Source organism: Calypte anna, chromosome 2, assembly GCF_003957555.1.
Source record: "Calypte anna isolate BGI_N300 chromosome 2, bCalAnn1_v1.p, whole genome shotgun sequence".
NCBI classification, from domain to species: domain Eukaryota; kingdom Metazoa; phylum Chordata; class Aves; order Apodiformes; family Trochilidae; genus Calypte; species Calypte anna.
The window spans coordinates 81,717,654-81,741,787 of NC_044245.1; the positions used below are offsets into that span (position 1 = coordinate 81,717,654).

At 41.3% G+C, this 24,134-nt stretch overlaps 2 protein-coding genes across 4 annotated transcripts in view; both read right to left on the reverse strand.

Annotated features, from left to right (window-relative positions):
* Nucleotides 1-424: 424 nt before the first annotated feature.
* FIGNL1 (fidgetin like 1) lies at nt 425-5,238 on the reverse strand. Of its 2 annotated transcripts, none has more exons than XM_030445910.1 (2): nt 5,102-5,238; nt 425-2,597 (listed from the first exon to the last, which is right to left on the reverse strand). In XM_030445910.1, exon 2 carries the CDS (start codon nt 2,587-2,589, stop codon nt 520-522), a length of 2,070 nt encoding a protein of 689 aa, XP_030301770.1. In that variant the 5' UTR covers nt 2,590-2,597; nt 5,102-5,238; the 3' UTR covers nt 425-519. The 2 variants fall into 2 exon arrangements, with proteins under 2 accessions (XP_030301770.1, XP_030301769.1); XM_030445909.1 differs by lacking the exon at nt 5,102-5,238 and adding an exon at nt 4,699-4,992.
* Nucleotides 5,239-8,450: 3,212 nt separating this feature from the next.
* The window catches only part of DDC (dopa decarboxylase), a 68,879-nt gene continuing 53,195 nt past the window's right edge, over nt 8,451-24,134 (reverse strand). For both annotated transcript variants that reach the window (XM_030445913.1, XM_030445912.1), the window contains 4 exons: nt 23,168-23,187; nt 22,309-22,407; nt 13,549-13,650; nt 8,451-11,968 (listed from right to left, as the gene is read on the reverse strand). In XM_030445913.1, the coding sequence (XP_030301773.1) occupies nt 11,753-11,968; nt 13,549-13,650; nt 22,309-22,407; nt 23,168-23,187 (437 nt within the window). In that variant the 3' untranslated portion in view covers nt 8,451-11,752. The remainder of the gene's footprint in view (nt 11,969-13,548; nt 13,651-22,308; nt 22,408-23,167; nt 23,188-24,134) is intronic.

Sequence of the window (24,134 nt, forward strand, 5' to 3'; positions counted from 1 at the left end):
CCCCATCAGTCCCAGTTTTTCCACATCCTTGCCCAAAATTGGTATTTCTAATAACATGACCTGGGTCCCCTCAGCCTAGCATGGCATTACTGGTACAGCACAGACAGCCCTGCAAGATTCCCCCCAGTGCACCCTTCAATTATATGTGAGGGTTGACCATCTTGCCCTTAAATATTAGTAAAATTCCTCCATCTTTCAAAGCAGCCATTTGTTTGGGGCTTTGTTTTTGTTTTGTTTGTTTCTTTGGTTTTGATTCGGGGTTTTTTTGTCATTTTCTCACTCTGCTACTTGTGTTCAGCAATTTCTCAGATTGTGGCCAGCTCTTTCTCAGCCTTTTCAGCTGCTGAAATCTCAAGCCAGGTATCTCTAGATACCTGCCTGTGTAACACAAGAAAATTTATTTCAAAGACAAAGAAAATTTATTTCAAAGACAGATGCAAAAACAGGCACAGAGACCCTAAATTATCCTGGATTTAATACACACCAAAGAAACACTTCTGCAAAGCAGACAGGATACGATTATCTACCACAACCAAAGGTCTGGTTCCAGGTTTCATACAGCTCTAGGTCCTTTGAGGAGACACTGGGCCGCACAGTTCTGAAGGCACTCTCAAAGTCCAGGAAAGCAATAGGCCGCACCTGGTCTGGCATGATGGTTGCAATGTCCATGGACTGAAGACTGCGGATAGGGCCCAGAGAAGCTTCTCGACAAAGCTGTGTCATGTCTGCCCCTGAAAATCCATTTGATTTCTTAACTATGAGTTCAATTTCTTCATCATTTAGAGAGCAGTGCTCCTTTGACATAAGACGGGTAACAATCTGCTTCCTAGCTGAGGCTTCTGGAAGAGGAATGTACAGCCTCTTCACAAGTCTCCTCCGGGCAGCTTCATCAATTTCTTGGGGTCGATTTGTTGCTCCAACCACTAGAATACGATCCTCAGAAGAGGTTGTTGCCCCATCTAACTGGACCAGAAATTCAGTTTTTATCCTTCTTGACGATTCATGCTCCCCCTCTCCTCGCTGAGACAACAGAGAATCAATTTCATCAATGAAAATCACTGCTGGCTGTTGACATCGTGCCACAGTGAACAGTGCACGCACCATCTTTTCCCCCTCCCCTACCCACTTGGAAGTCAGAGAAGAGGCACTGATGCTAAAAAAAGTGGCTCCAGACTGGCATGCAATACACTTGCCTATGAGAGTCTTGCCAGTCCCAGGGGGACCAAAGAGAAGAATTCCTTTAGGAGGACCACGTAACCCAGTGAAGATGTCTGGCCTCAGCATGGGCCACACTACTATTTCTTTTATGGTAGCTTTAGCAAATTCAACTCCAGCAATGTCATCCCAGTTAACAGGAGGCCCATGGTCCATGATCTCGTGCATAATGAGTTCAACCATTTTTGGTTCTATGCTTTTCAGTCGTTCATCTACAGGCAGCAATGGATCTGCTGCTCCTCCTGCATGAGGTTTACACTGTGCTCCTCCATTTTCATTTCCATCTTGTTTTGGAACTGGAGGGACAAATTTGCCAAATGGACCCCGAGACCTGCCTGCACCTAGTGATTTTTTGACACCTCCGTAAGATGAGACTGGTGTACGCTGGGGTAGGTTTTGAGGTTTCTTCTTCTGATCCACCCACAGCTGTTCTTTTGCAGTCCTGAAACTAGGAAAACCGCTCTCTTCATTTCTGCTTCTATTTCCTGAAAAGCTACTGTTTTCTGTCATAATGGAGGCCTGGCACGGAACAAGGCAAGGATTCACTGTGCTGCCTTCATCAGCCAAACTGTAAAACGCTTTTCTTTTTCCAGAATTTGCAGACCAAGCAGGTACTGACTGATTGGAAAGAGACAAATTTTGACTATCACAAGAGTTACTCAACATTTTCAGAGAAATACTTGCTGTGTCTTTACTTCCAAATAACGGAGTTGCCTGGAAATCTGCATGGACCTGCTCGTTTAAGGAGGGTGAAGAGGCAGCCAGTGTACCCGATGTTTTGGTCACAGGAGGCACACTGCTCTGAAGAGACTTTGAAGATGAGGGATGCTGAAGGATATCTAGCCCCTGCCTTGCACATTTTGCTGAGCCAGCACAGAGCTCAGCCTCTCTGGCACTGCTGAAGACACCAAGTTTAGAAAGACCTGGAGCAGCAGAGGCACTGACCCCTTTATCAGCTGGTACACAGGCATCTGCTGGTGCCCTCTGAGCAGGATGGAGATTTTTGCCAGCCTGCATCCTCTCTTGCACACACTTTAATTCAAGTACATTATCTGTTGTCAAGGCAGATTGCCACTTGTCACTGTCATTTTGCTGACACTTTGCCAAAGTCAGTACGTTTTCGGCATAGTTATTCAAGCCAGTCTCTGTGTTGTCAGAGTCAATAATTGCAGAGTATTTCTCTGCGTATTTTTTAAACAGGTTGGCAGCACAGACCTGAGAGATCTCAGAGTTTGCCCATGCATACTGAACACGCAGGAGTTTGGCACGGTATTCATCTGCCTTCTGTCTGGGTGTGCAGGTGCCAGAGGTAACAGCAAAGTAACTTTTCTGCCAGTCACTCAGGTGCAAGGTGCTGTGGGTGGGGGTGTCCATCACCGACACTGAAACACACATAAAATACTTGCTGTTAAAAAATACATTTCACAGCTATTTGCTTTGGCTGCTTTCCCCTTTCCTAAATACATATACACAAAAGCATTATTTTAACTGAGAGAAATAGCACAGTATATCTTGTAAGCTACATAGCCAGTCTGGGCACATGACCATTTTCAAAAAGCAGCCACCCTTGGGGTATAAAACTTTTTCTCTTCCGAGTACCTCAGTCTAAATAAAAAAAGATGTTTGCTTCCCCAGGTCTCCTGGGGAGGTAAGTAGACTACAAAGGAAGGTAACAGATGGCCAAACAAAAATCGGCCTTGTTAAATGAAATCACCAATGCTTTCACTCTCATTTGAGAGAATATGGCACAGTGCAGATCCAGGAAGACTATATCATTGTCAGAATAATTACAACTATTACAAGCAATGGTGATAAAAATAAAACAACGAAGCTAATAAATACAAGTATACGCAGTCTCTGAAGGGAGGTAAAAGTAGAATGAATAAGCCTGAAGGTAGCAAACTTTCAGATTAAGAATTTTTACAGATTCATAGCAAATGTTCAAAATTATTTATTTCACCTGGAACATACTAAAATGCCCCCATTTTACATTTTAGAGAAACAAAGCCCTTGTGTGTTTAATGTAATGTTGTTCCTCAGTTTTAGAAAGCATAGCTTAAATTCCTCCAGCACTATTTTTTTTTAGCCTAAAGAAACAGGGAAGGATTACATTTTGGCTAGGAAGAAGTACTCTAAGCTTGATAGGCTATGCTCACTTACAATGTATTTTCAAGTAAGTCTGTCTTTGCAATGTACCATGTGCAGAGTAACATAATAATAAGTGATTTCAGAAGATACACAGGCACAAGCGAAATGAGAAACTTATCACTGTCAACAAGGCCTGCAGAAACCTACTAACACAAAGTAATTCTTCTTATCTGCCCATAGGGGACATCCATCTAAAATTTGTCATAAGCAAAGCACACAAATTTTAATTTCTCTCTTTTTTTTTTTTTTTTTTTTTTTTTTTTTAACTTTATATGGCCTGGGATGTTCTAGTCAGGGAATACTTAAAATTACAATGTTAAATGTGGTGGTTCATATATTCCACACCCCTTCCAACAAAGTACCAGCCAACTTTAAGTCTTCTTCTGAATCAGCTACAGACTATGTATGAGTGCTGATTAAGGTATAGGAGTAATGTACATGCAAGACTGGGGAAACAGAGCTGAAGAAATCTGGGGCATGTGGGGGAGTCCTCTCGGTTTTGTTTCAAATAGTGTTACATAAGGGTAAGACAACAGAGAGAACAATATGACTATGGCAAGGATAGGTTATGTGCATAATAAACAATAAGGAGGTAAGCTGTTTTAGTCTGGAATTTGTTTGACTAAGCCCAACTTTGTAGAGCTGTTTAGTAAAGTCAAAATCTCTATTACCTGAAAATTCGGTGCCTCAACATGGGAAACCAATTTAAAAACAAAACAAAACAAACACAAAAAAACCAAACAAACAAAAAAAAAAAAAAAAAAAAAAAAAAAAAAACAAAACCCAACCAAAAAAACCAAACAAACAAAAAACCAAACCCCCACCAAATGCAAAAACAAGACTTCTGAAAAATTATCCTCAACATTTACACTGTGGTAAGTCTAACTTGGGCCTAGATCTGCAGCCAAGCAACAGGTGAACAGGAGGTGGAGAGCTGCAGCCTTTTATTTCTTTACTCTCAGCATCTACTAAACAATGCACTAAGTAACTGTTACTATGCACATAACTATTTGTAACTATTAAATCAAAAAATATCTTATGAAACCTAAAAACTAAGTTCAGAAAGAGCTTATTTACAAGTATTGGCTCCAAAAAAATAATTCCACAGATATACATCATCCAGAATATAAAATTTCAAGTTCACCACCGCCTTCTGTAGTAATCATCTTCACAACATCAAGAGGTCATAATAATGTAACAGTGGTAGCTAGTTTAGAACTCCAGTTTGCTTTTTCTTAAGTACCTTCTCATAATCTTAGTCTCTCCTTATTTTAGTTCCTAATAGCTGTCCTCACAGCGTTCCTACTTTTCCCAAAGAGACAGCCAAATGCATACATGAATTGACGGTCTTTCTTCATCAGCCACAACTTTTCCCGGGGGCTGTGTATATGGTACCTTCATACAAGCGCCTGAAGCTGAGGGGTTATCAAAGCACCGACAACAATGAATTCTTGGCGTGCAAGTGTTCGGCCTCAGCGTACAGCAGGGTAAGGAACCACCCGGCGAGCCACGGGCTGGATGCAACTACATTCATATGCGAACGTGTATTCCCACTTAAAACGTGGGGAAAACAAGTAAGGAAAACACAAGCGAAGCTGCCCAGACAAGGCTTCGCCCCCTTTGCCGCCCCGGAGCACGAACAGGCCGATACCGGCCAGGCAGGAGCCTTCCCTGAGACGGCTTCAGGCAGTTCAGACCCCCTCACTGCACCGGGGGAACCGTGTGTGCACACACACACCTGGAAACCTGGGCCTGGAAATCCGGGCCTGGAAATGGGGGCCGTGCGGGCTCCGCCGCGAGAGCGCAGCGAGAACCCCCCCAAGGCCTGAGGGGCGGGGAGGGGGCGCAACGGCCGCCAACCGCCTCCAGCGGCCCGGGACCGGCGCCTACAGCGGAGACGAAGCGGAGGGAGGAGGGAGGCGAGAAGGCAGGGAGAGGCACCGAGCAGAAGGAGGTACGGGAGGGGGGAAACACGGGGGAGTGGGTGGACACAGGAAGGCGCCAGAGGAGGCCCAGCAGTGCGGCCCTGGCAGCGCAGCCCCCGAACCCTCCCGCCGCTCACACACTCACCAGCTCTGGCCGCCGCCTCTGCAGATCCCGCGCCCTCTCTGTCCAAGCCCCGCCCCGCTCCCTCCGCCCAATCGGATAACAGGGCTCTGGGAGGTGCAGCCAATCAGAGATCGGGAGGGCGCGGCCAGTGGTAGGAAATGGGGGGGGGGGGGGGGGGGGGGGGGGGGGGGGGGGGGGGGGGGTTGGCGTGCCTGAGGCGGACGCCCTCCCATAGGCGGGGGATCCGTGACCCGGGGGGCGAGGCCAGGTCCCCGGGAGCCTCCTCCCTCCCCTCCCTCCCCCTCCCTCCCCCTCCCTCTCCCTCCCTCTCCCTCCCTCTCCCTCCCTCTCCCTCCCTCTCCCCCCCCCTCCCTCACCCTCTCTCCCCCTCCCTCCCCCTCCTTCTCCCTCCCTATTCCTCCCCCTGCCTCTCCCCCCTCCCTCTCCCCCCTCCCTCTCCCCCCTCCCTCTCCCCTTTTCCTCTCCCCCCTCCTTCTCCCCTCTCCCTCTCCTCCGTCCCCATGTTCCCGGGGGTCTCCGGGATGGTGGCCGTGGGACCCCGGCTGTGGGCTTGGCAGGTCTGTGCTGCTGCCCCTTACTGGCGCCTGCCCCCGAAGGGTTGTGTGTCCCTGGCAAGCCGGCACACGCTTCGGAAGAGTTTCTGATAAAGCTTTGGGACTCCAGGTTGGATGGGGCTTGTTGGAGCAGCCTGGTCTAGTGGGAGGTTAGAGCGGGGTTGGAACGGGATGAGTTTTGAGGTCCCCTCCAATCCGTTCCGTGATGCAGCAAAAAGCTCTGGCAGTCAGGAAGAAGCTCGGGAATGTAAATGATTGGTGCTACGTTTATTGCCTTTCCAGGCCAGTTTCAGTATCAGCAGAAAGGACACCCAAAGATGAGCTGCTCTGTGAGGCCAAGCCATGTCCTTGCAGTTCCCCATGTTCTCTGACAGCAGGAGCAGAAACATTGTAGATTCTTCTCTGTCAAACTCCACGGGTGGCCACCCCCCCATCAGCGCACCCCAGCTCCCACTCTTTGTTGCTCTCCTTTTGGTTGGAAGTCCCTCTGGATGCTGTCCCTTCAGTCAGCAGGCCAGCTCAGCAGAGCCCCAGGCTCTCCTCACTGACTGACTGAAGACAAATCCCACAGGAGATGTGCCCAAGGGTTCTGGTGGCAGCGATGGGCACCTGCACCCCCTGCACACACAGACCTCCATAGCTCTGTCCCATTGCTTCCACTGTGGCACAAGCTGCAGCCCTGGCAGCATCAGAGACTGATGCTGTGCCCAGTGTCCTCAGAAGAGCTGAACGGGCCTTTGGGAGAACAGCTCTGTTAAAGCTCTCAGCAGCAGTAGTTAGACTCTGCCAAAGATATGGAGGGAAAACCAGGCCACCCTGCAGGGCGTAAGTGGATGTATCCTATGAACTGAATCTGGTCATAGAATTGTTTTGCTGGGAAAAGACCTTTCGTCTCATTGACTCCAACTTTTAAGGTGACTACGAAGTCCAGTGCTTACTGTGAAGCACCACATCTACACATCTTTCAAGCACCTCCAAGGATGGTGATTCAGCCACCTTCCTGGGGAGTCTGTTCCAGTGTTTTATTACCCTTTAAGCTAAAAAGTTTCTTCTAATATCCAATCTAAACATCCCCTGGCACAACTTGGAGACATCTTCTCTTGTCCTACTACTTCTTGGGAGAAGAAAACAACTTATACCTTACTAGAGAGTGATAAGTTTCCCCTCAGTTTCCCCCCCCTGAGTTTCCCCTCAGCCTCCTTTTCTCCAACCTGAACAATTCCAGTTCCCTCAGATGCTCCTCATAAGACTTCTTATCCAGCTTTATTGACCTTCTCTGGACACACTCCAACAGCTCAATGTCTTTCTTGTAGTAAGGGCTCCAAGATGTACTCAAGATGCAGCCTCACCAGTGCTGAGTACAGAGACACAGTCACCTCCCTAGTCCTACCTGTGACTTCCCCAGTTAGACCGGACTGCTGGTAAATGATGTTAAGTGGCTTGGTGAGCACATTTGCCAACTCTCTCAGTACCTTTGGGTAGATCCCATCCAGCCTCATAGGCTTGTGTATGTTTAGATGGTGCAGCAGGTCACTAACCATCTCCTGTTGGATCATGGGAGCTCCATTCTGGTCCCCATCCCTGTCTTCCAGCTCAGGGGGTTGGGTACCCAAGTAACATCTGATTCTGCTGCTAAAGACTGAGGCAAAGAAGGCATTGGGTACCTCAGCTTTTTTCTCATCCTTGATCACTATTTGCCCCTGCAACCAATAAAGGATGAAGGTTCTCCTTAGCCCTCCTTTTATGCTAAGGTATATCTTCTTAGTCTCTAGCTGCATCACACCAACCAGCATTCAAATTAGCACATCAGCCTAGATGCAAATTAGCACACTGTGCTGCAGTTACACCTCTGGTATTAACTTCTGTGTGGGTGCACATTTAATTTCCTGCAAGAAACATTTCTTAGAGTTACTGTCAGGTTTTTGTTATACATCAAGCTTGTTACACCATTAGCACAGACAGCATATTAAACTGTCTACACTACTACACAAGCTGTCGTCTAAGACCAAATTTGGCTAACATTTCTAGTCTGTAGCACTGATGCCATCAAATTTCCCCCAAGGCATGCTTGCCTGGTTTCCCTTGGGTTGCACATGGGTAAGGAGCAAAGCAGCCTGGAGCTGCAAGCTTCCCCTGGGAGCACAAGCTGGGCTAATGGAACAGGGCTCTGCCTTGTCCTGCCTGGCAGAACTTGAGCTGCAAACCCAAGCTGAAGCCCCCAGTGGCAGATCCAGCTGCAGGTCAGCATCAACCCTGGTTATGGCCAGGCATTTTTCAGACTCATTTTGCTGAGGAGGAAACTTCCTGCAGGAATGCTTATTTGCAAAGTAATTTGTTTGAAGAACACATTGAGAAAAAGTCACCGATGGAGAAAATCAGGACAGAGAGAAGATGGACCCCTTAGAGCACATCTGGCATGAATAAAATAGGAAAAACTTGGTTAAGAGCGAAGACATCATAGTCAGTTTTGTTTCCATTTATTAATGCTGCCAATTAAAACCTACATGTTTGTTTTACAGGCTTTGGATACAGGTTTTAAAGCAGCACAACAGTTCACAAATTATAATCAAAAAGCACTAAATACCTGATTATTTTTCCATTTAGCTCATGTAGAGTCTAGATCTGCTATGTAGAGATTATCCACTGATGGCTGGTTAATCTGCCCCCACCACTCTGGTCTTCAGGGTTCTCAGTTTTATTTCTCATTTGCTCCTGTCTTTGTGCCATTCAGGTTCATGCATATCTCAAGGATCAGAATGCTGTTCTAGAGCAACTGCAATGTGAGTACTTCTCATCAGATGTAGTATTCTTACAGGAGGCAATAAGGACAATAAGGAGCAACCATAAGCAGAATCTTACATTTAAAGGCAAGAGCAAATCAGACATTTATAAATTATAGTGCAGTTAAGAGTATAATATATCAGCAGCACTTCCATAAATACACATTTTTTCAATATGCCACCACCAGTAATAAAATATATTTATAATCTGTCATTATCATTAAGAATTTAAGTATTGTATTAGCACTCAACCAGTTTAAAAGAAAATGTGTATGGTTCCTGAAAAGTTATTTTCCCACCTTCTTCAGTAGCCATGCTGTCTCCCTTGTGATATGGATATTCTACTAAAGCACAATTCTGAGACTTTGGAATGATTTTTAATATTAAACATAATTGGCACAGACAATATTAGTTTTTGCACACAGGGCACAATAAATCCAGGTTCACATACTAACTATTCATAAATTTGTCACCTACAGATACATTGCAAAGCTACAGAACAGAAACAGCAGTTGTGTTCTCCTATCAAAAATGTTCTTTATTTAATGCTTTTGTTCTTGAGTTGATTACATAGCTCCTATTTCATTTTCAAATGACCTATCATTAATAGTCTATGAAGGAATTATCACATGGAAGAAAGAGGATACTAAGAAGGCCTTCACTTCACCAGTTACATATTCAAATCGTGCCACAAATTCAGAAAACCTTGAGCTGTGAACTTTGTATTTCTGTATTGGGCTGATCATGGAGAAATGTAATTCCATGGGTCTTGTCACTGCTTTACTTACATCACTTCTTTAAAAATGTAAATAAATGTAAATAAATTAACTTTGCCTGCATCTATAATATTTTTAATTAATTCTTATCCTAAATTCTTTGCCAAAAGGAGTCTTAGTATCTGGACAACAGATCAGACAACAGATACCTCTTCTAAAACTGATACCCATATACTGAAAAATGTTTAACTAAATATCAGTTTTGACACTGTTTTCCTACAAATGTCTAGAGGGACTTAGTCTAATTCTTGCCTGGTGGGAACATTTCACCTTTCCTGGGTCTGGGTGTGTATCCTGCCCACATTCCTATTCCGCAGCAGTTCTGGGCTCACAGAGCCATGCATCACACACCTCTCCTCTGGTATCCATGGAGAAATCTTCACCAAAATCCTTTTATGTTCAGTCTAGTGTTACCCTGCTTTATGCATTTCTTTCCAATACTTATTAGTTAGATTTTCATTTCAGTTATAGTCACACAAACCCAAACAATTAAATTTCATTTCAGTGGAACTATCCTGGATTTACTCTGATAAATCAGATATTTTTTCCCCCCCAGACAGACCTGCTTATATATTTCACATACAAAATACAGTTCTGTCCCATAGAGAAGGTGAAACTCTGCTCTGTCTCATGAATTACAGTGTTTCCACAAAGGAAAAGCTGTAGAATTCTATCAATGTGGACTGTATGTGCTATGAATTGTTTCTCAAGTTACAAGAACAGAATAACATTGATTTGAAAAAAAAAAAAAAATGACAAAGAATGGAAACAAATGCCAGCATTTTCTGCTCTCTTTAGTCTACCAATCTATTGAATTATGCCACTGCAGAATAACCCAATTTCATATTGGTTCTGCTAAAGATAATGGTGCTATCAAAATTTATCAACATTTCTGATACTGTAGCTTAGTGTCATGGACAATAGCTCAGCCATATATTACTTAGTTTCACTATATTTATTCATCATCCCTTAGTTCCTCTGTTATCTGTAAAATCAATTCCTTAAAGAAATACTAATGAGCTTTTTTTTGGGGGGTGGGTAATGTAGCCTCTGGCTAGCCTTACAGAAGGACAGCATGCCACTGCCTTCCCTGCTGAGGTATCTTGATCCTGTAAGGGTTAATTTTTTTCCAATATTTTCATATTCTGTGCAACCATATGAAACCACTGATGGGGGTACCACAGCACATTTTGGGGGATAGTTCTCTAAATTTCTATTATTATTGTAGTTGTTATCTTGCTTGTTAGCTAATCTCAGAAATGAATGCCATTGCATTTCTTAGCACATTCTGTCAAAGACTTATTACACAATGAAGTAAGAAGAATGATAGCCATAAAAAGAAGTCTCAACTCCATTTCACAGAATGTGGTTTCCAGATTATTTTCAAGCAATCACTGCTTGGTTAAAAATATAGAATATCAACTAGCACTTGGCTTTTGATAGAAGTCTTAAGAAGGAGCTTTTAAGATACATCATTATGAGTGATCAAAGTGAAAACCAATAGCCAGCATAATCTGTTTGATAAGATTTGACAAAATGGCTGTGGAAAAAGCAAACTCTTTAAAGGAAAATAGAGAGCCTGCTATAAGGATGGTTAGCACTAATTTCATTCTTACTCCTCCCTGATCTGGCCGTGTAATAAAGGAATTGTTGAAGTCCTCACTCTATTTACCAAATGGCTGCAGCCAGCCTGTCATTACATGATAGTGCCCCAAACAACAGCAACATTTGCAGTCTCTGTTTCCATAGGACCTGAAAAGAGTTATAATCAGGTTACTGAACTTTTGCCCATTTGCTTTCTTTCTGAAGTCATAGTAATGTTAATGGGTTACAACACCTCACAGTTTAATCAGTGAAGAAAGGAGTTGGAGTGCTCTAGGTTAATGGGGACAACGGAGGGAGCACCAGCCTTTCTATTTCCATTGCCTGGTTCAATAAATACTTTTGATTACAAACTGGTAAGAAACGACATCTGGAGTCCCCATGGCTACGTGCCATGGCAAGACGAAACTACAGCACAGAGAAGGAATGACTATGGTTACAACACAACTTGCTGGCAAGGCTTTTGCTATTGCAGCTGGGCTACATAACAACAGGTTTTCTATTTTTTTCCTTCATAATTCGACTTTGCCACCTGCCCCTAAAATAGAACTTGGCAAAGCAGAGAAAGGCAGTTAATTACCTCCTCCCCACTGCTACTTCACTGCTGTTACTGCTGCTGGAGGTTTTGCTCCCTTGTGTTCAGAAGATGAGTTGCCAGCTGTGAGATGTGCTGCCAGGCAAACTTGATGTGGGTGGATTCCACTGTGCGGGAACAAACAGCAAAACGAAGCACAAACTTCTTTCCCAGGTGGCTTGGGACGAGATGAATCTTCTTGGCCTCATTTATGCTTTTAAGAAATGCCTCGTTGAGTTCGTTTGAGCCCTGAAATCATTGTAATTCAACAGTGATGACTTTCAGAAGCAAGTTTGAAATACCACCAAGCAGCCAAGCCCAAGTACCACAAGTAACGCACAACCACTTTCTCATCTCTCAGTGCTTTGCCATCAAAGGATTATGAAAAGATGACAGCTCAACAGATCATTTTCAGCCAGAAAGAGATTTATGGATTAACTGGGATTTAGAAGCAGCTTTCACACCGGAGTATTTGTGCTAGCTGACTGCTTTTTTTGTGACCTAAGGTTGTGAGCTATGTAGTTTCATATAAAAGCGTTCATTATTGCATCCATTTAATTACATTTTTGGTTTTCTTAGTTTTAATCAAACAAATGTAGGAGGAAGCTTTGCAGTGCACTATACCAACTTTTAAAAAACAAACATTACAGTCTTTGCTTAAACATGGCTGCTGTGAGAGTCTTTTGAATATGAAGTTGGAAATCTTACCCTTAGTTAAGAAATACTTAAGTTAATGTATCCCTGGCATAATTAAGTGTCATAAGACCAGCAGAAACCCTAAAAAAGCATTTACCTCAAGTTCTATAGGAAGTATACGCTACAGGATCCTACAGAGCTGAGTATTTTGGAGGGACTTCAGGAGATATAAATTTTAAATATCTTGCAGAAGGTCAGAGGGATTTTACATGCATAAAATTCTGTTTTGAATTTTCTCTTCTCCGAGTGTGCTTTGTTTTTCTTTTGCTCAAATACTGAAAGTAAGCATTTCTCTTAAGAATATGGATGTTCTTAATATCAAATGCCAAAAAAACCCCCGTGGAGGACTAGTGCTTCTTTTGCAGATTCAGCTAATATTGAATCAAAGGTTTTTCTAGTTCATGTCTGTCAGCGTTTGAGAATAAAATGAAATATGTCATCAGATCTTCAAAAACAGTAGTAAATTGCTTAAAATGAAAAAAAAGATTAAAAAAAATCTTGGTATTTTTGTCTCACATAGCAACACAGGATGAAGTGCTAGCTGCCTAGCTTCAACAGCCTTTGTTACTCACGTTAAAGGAACCTGTCAGTCTAACTTTTATAAGAGCAGACTGGGATATTTGCCCAGTTTGACTATAGAATTTTATAAATGAAAAATTTTTTAAAGAAAACAACAAAAAAGTTCACTATTCTAATCTTTATCCGTGATACTATTTATTTATAAAAATAAAAATTGTATATTAAATATACACATACAAAAAATGGACAGGAAACACCTAATACACATACACTCACATCATAAATATGAGTCTAGGAAAATCTAATAAAACAATCTGTTTAACAAAGCTCATCAAACATAAAATATAACAGTAATTGTGTATGACTGGGTAGACTAAGATGAGTTGTTTGATCTCACTATGTATTTCCATACCTAAATAGGCTTGAATGTCTCTTAAGCATCTGATTATATTTTAACAAAATAGTTTATTTCAATCTGCTTTAATCTGCATGAACTTCCACTATTTTTCTTAAAAAATAAATAAGTATATTAATGACAAAGACTATATTCTACAGCAGGTTATTACAGTGATTTAAGACATGACACATGAAACAGGAGGACTTAGCTGCCTTACCTTCAGCCGAAAGCAGACCAGACCCAAGATAACCTCAGCACAGATCTCAAATCGTTCATCCTGAAGGACCAAATGTTCAAACTGATGTGCCAGCCTGACGTGCTGAGAAAAGAGAGTATCTATGTTGTATAAATTTGATTAATTGAGAGAAAAGACGTGCTGAATTGTTTCCATCCCTAATCTTTTTGCTCCGTTCCCTCTTCTGATATGAATTAATATTCACATGTAGCCATCTGTTTAAGTGAACTTACATCCCATTTATGACTTTCACAAACTGTATTGAGCCATTACTATATTTCTAACCCAGTCCATCTTAGTCAGAACTAACCTGTTTCTTCATGAAACATTTCAGCACAGTTTTATAATTGTCATGATACCAGATTGGTAGGAAAAAATTGTAATAACTCTTCTTTAGGTTTTTTACCATTCTTGTTTTGTTTGAGAATAGCTAAAGATTCCAAAATTTCTTGCAGGGAAAGTTCACAGAAATATGTAGAGAAAATTATCACAATTTCAGTGCAAACAAGAAAACCAAACCAAAACCAAAAAACATGGAAAGATACGCTTAGAAATGTTCACTTAAGAGGATAATAACTGTAAAGAAGGGCAGAACTTGCACAGCCTTCTGACTTGGGTGCTCAGGTTCAGTTGAAAAGAAAGGTGATAGCAGTAGAAGTAGCAAAAATTGATAGCAACCTTGGGCAACCTGTTAAAAAGTCACTGGGGGAATAAGAGTGACATTGGACACCAGGCCAGAGCAATTATTTTGAAATGCAGGAAACCAATGCTCTTGGAAGATGCAATAATTGGGGAAAATACCAACAACCAATACTGACAACCATCTGAGGAGTCTTAACAGAAGTCAGTGATGCTTGCACACTGATACCACATTTTGTTTTGTTCCAAACAGAAAATTAATTCAAAAGAACTTGGGAAAAAAGAACCCATATCCTCATCAGGCACCTGCAGTACCTCATCCAGTCCCCCTCTCACTGGCTATCCTCAGCAGTTTAGTGCTTACTATCCTTACAAAAAACAAAACAAAACAAAAAAACCCAAGTAGAAACTGGCTATTGGAATTACAGTTTGTCTTCATGCAATCGCCAGACTGCACCAAAAATTATCATCATCATCTAAGATTATGCTTAAAAGCATAAGATTGCAGATAACTTTATAAAAACAAAAAACTAGCCCCATGTCTTTCCCTTCATTTGCACTTTGTTTTTTTTGGAAGTTCAAGGGCAGATACCAAACAAAAATGAAATATTTTACTTTGGGCCAGGGTAGTATGTGAAATGTTTTATCTCACAGGAACTTTTTCCAAAAAGGCAAGAACATAGCAAAACAGAAATTACAGAAAAGAAAGGAAAAAAAAAAAAAAACCCAAAACATTTTGTCTTAATCATAGCTTTCTCATGTTTGTTTATTTCTTAAAATAGAAAAACATTGTTTATATTGAATAAAAACACAGATCCAAAACCTTCCTATTGGGCACACTAGTAACCTATGAAACCAACCAATCTTACTGTTGTTACCACTTCCTCTCTGCTCTTTGTTACATCCATTTATCATCTTCCCCTAAAATTAGAATGAAAGCCCTTTGAGTCAGGGATGAGACCAATAAAACACCCAATCCTTTGCAGAGCATTTGAATGTTCTGCTGATACCATCAGCATGAATTTATAGCTATGAAAATTGACCAAAAGTATGTGCATACATAGATGCTGACCCTATGTGAAACATACACAGGTTTTGTGATGGTCTTTTACTGCTTCTTCCTATCCTCATGTTCTGTAGCCTTAACCAAACTGATGTCTTCTACATAGCTCTGAAAAAATGTCACACTGCATTACTAGATCATTCAGCTGAATCTAATCACCAACTGAATTTAATCCAAATTTACCTGGGTATGAACAAAACATTAAAGATTTGGTTTACTGCAAGAAAACTCTGGGCCCATGCTGTCCACGGTATTTTTGTCTATTTATGGCACTATTTGCTTATGTCTCACTCTTTGCACTAAAAAAAACCTAAAGGAATTTGGAAGACATAGCAGCAAGAAAAAACAGAGTATATTCAGTAAAATACAAAGCAAAATTCTGGCAGTATTTTGTATTCGTGTTGGGTTCAAGTACTTTTATTCACGGCGAATCTTAAGCAATAATTTGTAAAGCCACTGGGGGGCACCAGGGGTTTTAGATTTTACAGAACTGGAAGGAAAGTGGAGATTCACCTGTAGAGATTTGCTTAATACATTTCCCGAGAACCTGCACCTTTGAACCATAAGCTCTCAGCCTGAGTTGCTTTTTCAGAGACCGATGCAGCCAAACATGATTAAATATAAATAAAATTAAACATTAAGCCTGTTAAGTTCAACCTCTGTATACCCAAAGGGTTGTCAGGTATCAGACCTGCTCTGTGAGTCCTGGAGCTGAACCCATGCACTGGATGTGAGCACAGCAGTAACTCCCAGGAGGACACATGTGGGCTTAGTGCTTCAACCTCTCAGGACAGACAGGTAAACTGTGAAATTAAAGGTCCTGTGTGGAGACCCAGAGACACTGCAGCTAAGGATAGGAAAGCAGGAGAGGCAAAAACTTACAGGCTGGTCTCAGTTCTCTGCTGAATGTCTGCATGCCAAGCCTGAACTATGGATATTTTAACCCTCCAAATGCTTTTGGTTTTGACAAAATCAGCACCATTAACTTAAAGGTGATGTTCAACTATTATTTAGCCTTTTAAAATGATTTTATTTAATGCTGTTATATAATTTAATTAAAAAGGTGGACAAACACAAAACAACTCACATACTGTCTCTAGCAGTATCATTTGGACAATCCCTTTCTCATGTGTGTCCCCAAAATGGAATCATATGAACTGTGTTAGTGGCATGAAAAGTTTTGGTATACAGGAATAGAAAAGTCTCTCTTTACAGTGAAACTTAACAGACTGAAGGAAAGAAGCTTGTAAGCTTTTTGTGTATCACTATCTCAGGTAAATAAACATTGCTCTTCTGCAGCAAGAAGGGAAAAAACAACAACAAAAACAAGATCTAATTCATTTGGTTATTCAGGATTAAGGGAAATGTGTTACATAATCACTATGAGAGAAATAAACTTGTAAAGAATTAAGATGTGGTCCCAATTTTTGAAAACTCTATTTTTGTATGAGTATGTGTGATTATAGGTATTGATAAAAAGAACTAGAACTAGGACTAGGATTAGGATTAGGATTAGGACTAGGACTAGGACTAGGACTAGGACTAGGACTAGGGCTAGGACTAGGACTGTTCCTGCACTGAATTTTGATTTTGGGGCAAAGCATTCAAGAACTAAAATAGTTTTTGAATGTGAGGGGCTTCTCATCAGAGGCATCTGAGTACATTAATATTTATATGCAAATAAGCACACCTGACTAGATTTGAACACTTCACACTTTTCTTCCTAGAGATTTCACCTCTCTGTCTGCCTTAGCTTGCATTCAACTACACTCTCAAGGAAAATGCTGTAAAAAGAGTCCTCAACAGCCGTTCAGACTGTGCCATTCCCCAACTTAAAAGCTATCTCTGATGTTGTTCTTCTGTACAACACCAGTTTCTTGATCTCTGCTGTTAAGTTTTAATGTTATTTTAAGTTAAGTTATACTCATTGTCATAAGAAGTATGTGGTACATTGATTTCTTCTGGTCCTATGATGGAGTTATCAGAGTCCAAATATTCTGGAGAATCAATCACGTATTAATATATTAACTGCTATATGTCTCATATTACTTCAGAGCTCTTTGAGAGGACTTGAAACAATGAAAGAGTAATATATAGTCAAGCAGTTTGCAAATGGGTGATTTACAAATGGGTCATTTGGGTTTCACATATATAGTGACTCTGAGTGTTCGGAATGGGTCCAGAAGACTGTTATTGTTGTCATTTTCTCCCACGTTGTGCATCTCATCTGCGGCTTTGGGACTTACCTCCAAAATTTGTATTTTTCTGTCCCCACATCCTTCAGAGATGACTGTTGTCCTCTTTACCACTGCCTTAAAACCTATACTTTGCAATAAGTTAATATTACATGTTGTGTGGGAAAACAGTGCGCAACTGGAAGGTTTGGAAAACAAAAGTTACTGAATCTAAATCCAAGTCACATTCTCATCTCCCAGGAGCATTTTAGTTCCCAAATGTCTTCCTCAGTACAAGCAAATGCCAGGTTGCAGTGGTTATCTAGTAATTTTGATGCAGACCTTAAGGCTGCAAACATAACAGATATCATTTTCTTAAATCATACTAGTATGAGGAAAAAGAAGAAGAAGAAAAAAAGCAACTAGTTTTTTATGGCAGTTTTTATCCAGAAAAGAAAAAAAAGTTTGTGAAGAGAGAGTATCAGGTATCACTGATCTTGAAGCTTGCTACTGACATAGCAAAGAGGATGGCTTCTTAAGGGTATGCAGTGTTTTTTCCCTCTATCTTATGTCAGAAGCTCATCACTGCTCAAAATCTCAAATCATTTTGTAAGCAACACCTGACTTCACAAAAGAAGCATACTTCGAAGTCTATGAACACTGGGGAAGTCTTCCTTCAGATTTCTATGGCTTAGGAGTTGAAGCATCTTTTTTCCTAGATGATCACTACATTTCTGTTATGATTTGTATAAATTCAGAAGGGAATTGAAAGCCTGGGTCCCAGATCTCCCGGGGAGGCCCAGCCCTGCAGCTGAACAGTATGGCTGAGCTGCTACTGCATAGCCTGAACAGGAATGACATGCCCTACACACAGATGGGTCGATGTATGAGACCTACATAGAGAATGACTGCATGACACATTTCAAAGGCAACCATGCCCAGCCCAACCAGGTGTTTCAAACCTCTGTTCTACTGCCTGACCCTTTCCCTGGGGAAACTCCTTAATAACACCAGAGAGAGTTCTTCTTTCTGCTTCCCCAGCTCCAGCCCATCTGATCTCTGCTTCAAGGCTGCCATACCTGCTTCTGCCACTGCTCCTAGGTCTCTTCTCCTTCTACCCATATCCACCCACAATAGTAAATGCAGCTTCAGGAAGAATTCTGGCAGCTACAGGGTTTCACTTAAATCACAGCTCTAAGTCCCAAGTACACAAGGTACAATACCAGCTATTCTCTTCAGGGCCTGGCTTTGCAAGCAAAGGGAATATAAAAGCTGTTATTTACAAGATGCTATGGCATGTTTAAAAGAAAACAACATTTCAAGCCCAAGCCCTGGTACAAGCAATGCTGAAGTGAAGTTAACACCTGAAGGTAAGTTCCAACATACTTTTTATTCTGAAACTTTTCTATAGGTTTGAAATTATAAACCAGTATCAGGTTGGTTACAGACTTCTTTACTACACTACCAAAAGAAAAGTCAACACAATAAATATGGAAGCAAGAACAGTTCCTGAGAAGAGAGGAAAACTGGGCAAATGTGAAATACATTTAAAAATGCTATTCTGCAGCCATTGGTAAAACTTTACCAATATGTCTGTGAATTCTCAAGAGATATCTTAAATATTGTTCAAATCATTGAATGGTTTGGGTTGGAAGGGACCTCAAAAATCATCTAGTTCCAAGTCCACTGCATGGGCATGTTCCTCTGCCACCAGATCAGGCTGGTCAAGGCCCCATCCCACCTGGCCACTTCCAGGGAGGGACATCCACAACTTCCCTGGGCAACCTGTGCCAGTGTCTCACCACTCTCACAGTGAAGAATTTCTTCCTAATGTCTAACCTAGATCTACCCTCTTCCATTTAAAAACTGTTATCCCTTGTCCTATCACTACACACCCTTGTAAAAAGTCCCTCCCCAGCTTTCCTTCAGGTGTTGGAAGGTCACCCCAGAGCCTTCTCTTCTCCAGGCTGAACAACCCGACTCTCTCAGCCTGTCTTCATAGGAGAGGAGCTCCAGATCTCTGATCATCTCTGTGTTCCTCCTCTGGACTTACTCCAGAAGCTCCATGACCTTGTGTTGGAGGCTCCAGAACCAGACACACTACTCCAGGCAGGGTCTCACGAGAGCAGAATAGAGTGGGTCAATCACCTCCCTCAACATGCTGGCTACACTTCTTTTTATGCAGCTCAGGATATGGTTGGCTTTCTGGACTGCATGAGTATATTGATAGCTCATGGTGATCTTCTCAGCAATCAACAACCTCAAGTCCTCCAACCTGTATTTTGCTTGGGATTGCCTCAAGCCAGGTGAGGAACTTTGCACTATGCCTAATTGAACTTCATGAGGCTGGCACAGCCCCATCTCTCAAGCTTGTCAATGTCCCTCTGGGTGACATCCCTTCCCTCCAGTGTATTGACCACTCCACAAAACTTGGTGTTGTCAGCAAATTTGCTGAGAATGCACTCAGTTCCACTGTCCATGTCACCAACAAAGATGTTAAACAACACCAGCCCCAGTACAGGCCCTTGAGGAATGCCACTCATCACTGGTCTCCATTTGGACATCAAACCATTGACCACAACTCTTTGAGTGTGGTCCATCCAGCCAATTCCTTATGCACTGAGTGGTCCATCCATCAAATCCATGTCTCTACAATTTAGAGACCAGGACACCAAGTGGGACATTGTCAAATGCTTTACACAAGTCAGTTGCTCTTCCCTTGTCCACTGAAGCTGTGACTTCATTATAAAAACCTACCAAATTTGCCAGGCCCAATTTGCCCTTGGTGAAACCATGTTGGTTGCCACCAATAACCTCCGTATTTTCACATGCCTTAGCAAAGCTTTTAGGAGGACCTGCTCCATGATTTTGACAAGCAGAGAGATGAAACTGACTGGTCTGTACTTCTCTGGGTCTTCCACTTTTCCCTTTTTGAAAATGGGGCTTATGTTTCCCCCTTTCCAGTGAGTGGAAACTTCACCAGACTGCCACAACTTTCCAAATATGATGGAAACTCAAAATCCAGCTGGACACATTCCTGTGTGACATACTTTAGGTGATCCTGTTCAGACAAGGGGGTTGGACTCTCTCAAGGTCCCTTCCAACCCCTTTCAACCCTGATACAGATGAACCCTGATACATTCTGAAATTCTACAATTCTGTAAAAGTGTCTTTGCAACTTCATCCACCAGTTCCCTCAGAAGCAGTGGATGGATTAGGCTCATTAGTCCCATGGACTTTTGCACTTTCAGGTTCTTTAGATGCTCTCAAACCTGCTCTTCTACAGTGGGCAGAACTGCCTTCTCACAGTCCCTGCCTTTCCTTTCTGTAACTTGAGTGGTGTGGCCAGAGCACTTGCTAGTGAAAACTCAGGCAAAGAATGTGTTAAGTACCTCAGCCTTCTCCATATCCTACAAGACCAGGTCTCCTGTTTCCTTCTGGACAGAGCCCACATTGTCACTTTTATCACTGGTGTACTTGTAGAAGCTTTTCCTGTTACTCTTGATGTCCCTGGCCAGATTTAATTCTCTCTGAACTTCAGCTTTCCTAACCTGATCCCTGGCTTCTTTAACAACTTTGTACTCCTCCCATGCCACTTGTCCTTGCTTCTGCCTTCTACAGACTTTCTTTTTACATCTAAGTGTACCCAAAGAGCTCCTTGTTTATCTGTGCAGGTTTCCTGGCATTCTTGCCTTCCTTCCTCTTTGCTGGGACACATTGCTCCTGGGCTTGGAGGAGGTGATCCTCAAATGTTGACCAGCTTTCTTGGGCTCCTCTCATCTCCAGTGCTTCATCCCACTTTACCCTACAAAGCAGATTCCTGCAGAGGTCAAAGCCTCATTAAGGATAAAAATCTGATTCTGATATCTATATAATCAGATTAAAAATACAGTGTGATAAAAATGGGAAGCAAGGAGTATATCCTCTGTCCCAGAACCTCTTCAGATTGGAGGGACTTATACATGCAGTGATCTTAAAACAGTGGAAAACCCCTTTCTTAGGAATTAATCTGTTTAGTACCACAAACAGAAAGGAATGTGTCTGCAGAGGGTTTAGTATGCTGGACCAGACTCTTAGATAATGGATATTTTTGTAAATATTTAGAGCCAAGTCATGGATCTCCCTCACTAGAAGTTTGCCTAAACTTCATAACGGTAAAAAAGTATGCTTGAACTTGAATTCACTGCTACAGAAAAAAAAAACAAATATACATATATATATGTATATATGTTGTTGACTGGTGCCAGGCCTATTTTTAGGGATAAAAAAATCCCCTTCTTTTTACACCAAGAATAAGGTTAGTACTTATGCAGAACAATGGTAACAAACTGTAGATTGTAAACATTGTTTTTTAAAAATAAGAAGGATTTTAAACAAGAAACAGAGAAACAGCTGAGGTAGACATAAGTTACTGTACCATAAATGCAGGCCAACGACTTACCTTAATAATAATCTAAGCATGCTATCAATATATGCACTTCAATAAAATAAAGAATTTATGATTAAATATATTTTTTTAAAACAAAACAAGAAAATAAAACAACCAAAGAAAAAAAACCAAAAAAGAACCCCTTTAAAGTGCTCTGGCTTAATTTCAGAGGGAACTGTGGTCGCACCTTGTAGAAATTCCAAATTCCTAGCCTTGCCTTCCCTAAAAATTAACACAAAGCAGATGACCTTCAATCATGGCAAGATATGAAACTGAGATACCACGCTGGGCAAACAAGCAACACCACTATTGAGCACAGCTGTGTAAAACCTTTTGTTTATGCTGTTGTTGTGCACAAAATTCATGGTAGTGGACAGGTAGCAAGCTCATTTTCCCTTGCTGTCCCACCACATCCCAAGAAAGGAAGTTCGGGTCACCTTACGGATGTGTTCCTGCAGTTTGGTGACCCCGTACATCCTCAGCACGAACCAGAGCTTCAGAGAGCGGAACCTCCTCCCCAGAGGGATCTGCCAGTGCTGCAAGCCAGGGAGAAGTAAAGGCACAATTAGTTACAGAGAGAGAGAGTTAAGGGAATTCAGAGGTCACAATTGCAGTGACACTGCAGAAATTGCACTTTCTGTGATTATTTTGAAGCCCACCCCATTGCCATATCCTAAGGGCAGCTTCTAGAGGTGGGTCAAGTGATAATAGAAATTTCTATATGATGCCCTGGTAGGACTGTTTAATACTCAAAAATTTCAAAAGAAAAAGGGAAAAGGAGATTGGTGTAAGAATGGAAGGGTGAAAAAGAAAATCCTAAATTTTCCTTGAAGGCTTTGGAAAAATAAGCATCTTAGAAGCTCATCTACAGTGGTTTGCTTATAGCCATGGAGCTAGCCTCTACAACTATAAGCCCATTTTCTGTTTCAAAACAACAGTATTCCTATTGGTTAACGGTTAAAACACATTAAACACAAGTGCCTTTTAAAAACCTGTTGTTTGCTATGTTAAGGGGAAAAAAAACACTTTAGGTTACTTCTTTCTGCTGCCTAAACCTTGAGATATTACATACATGAGATGTTTCCTGCCTTTAAACAATTTAAAAAAAAAAAAAAAAAAAAAAAAAAAAGGTAGAGTTTAAAGTTTCAGTTTAAGGAATGTTAAAAACATAGCAAGCTGAACCCTTGCTGGAAAGAAACATAAGGTTTTGAGGCTTATGATAGTAGTAGAATATAAAAGTCCTGGAAATCTTAGCATACACAAGTAATGATATTGTTACACTGATGCTCTACTTACCCGGTAATCTGTTACAAGGCCTGAAAGTTAAAGAAAAAAATATCACATTGTTTCACCACAACAACCAAAACCTACAATCATTCTAATGCTATAGAAAAAGCTGTATTTTTAGCTACCTTTTATGTTTGCTACAAGCTTCAGCATCATCAGTGTCAATAGAACCATTAAAAACCTGGTAGCAGTCTTGGCAGCATGATAAATGAAGGTGTTTCTAGTGATCTTTATTCCTTAGTGAGTCAGAATATATCACTATCAGATTAAAGAGTATTCAGAAGAAACACAGTTTTCCTTTCTGTTATACTTCAGATTGCATGGAGATGATGGACTGAATTTTTTCCTCTTAGAAGGAAAAGAAGCAGTAGATAGAACAGCAATTATTAATTTTATTTGAAGCGGATTGCAGATTCCCCAAACTCACTTCATCACTCATTCTCTGCTTCTAACTACCTTTTATACTCATTCATATATTTGTTCCAAATTCTTCAGGATATCTAATAATTTACTTGAAAATTTGATTCAGAGTGTACTTCTTCCTGTGTGGGGAGTGGTATTCTGCAGGGCTTTTTGTGGCTTTTCATTTGATGTACTGAAAGCCCCTTACAAACACAGATTGACCAAGTAAAAATGCAGTGCAGGGAGATAAGTATATAGGATTATTAGTTTTTTTTATATGAGCACACAGAGTAAAGATGCCAGAATTTCTTCCTTGAATCAAGGGATTATACTGATTTCACAGTAAAGGAGACTGTAAAATAAAGCTGGGTTACTTGCAGTAAACCAGATCAGAAATTTAACTACTTTAAAATCTAAAGCACTTCATTAGGAAAGTGTGGAAGCATCTGCTTAACTTTCTTATTCTGCTTTATTTTTCAGCAGTGGAGAATAAAGTATGGACTTAAATTCCAAAGCAAAGTGCTTTCTAAGTGTTCCTCGAATTATGAACTGTAAGGTATTTTATATAACTGTA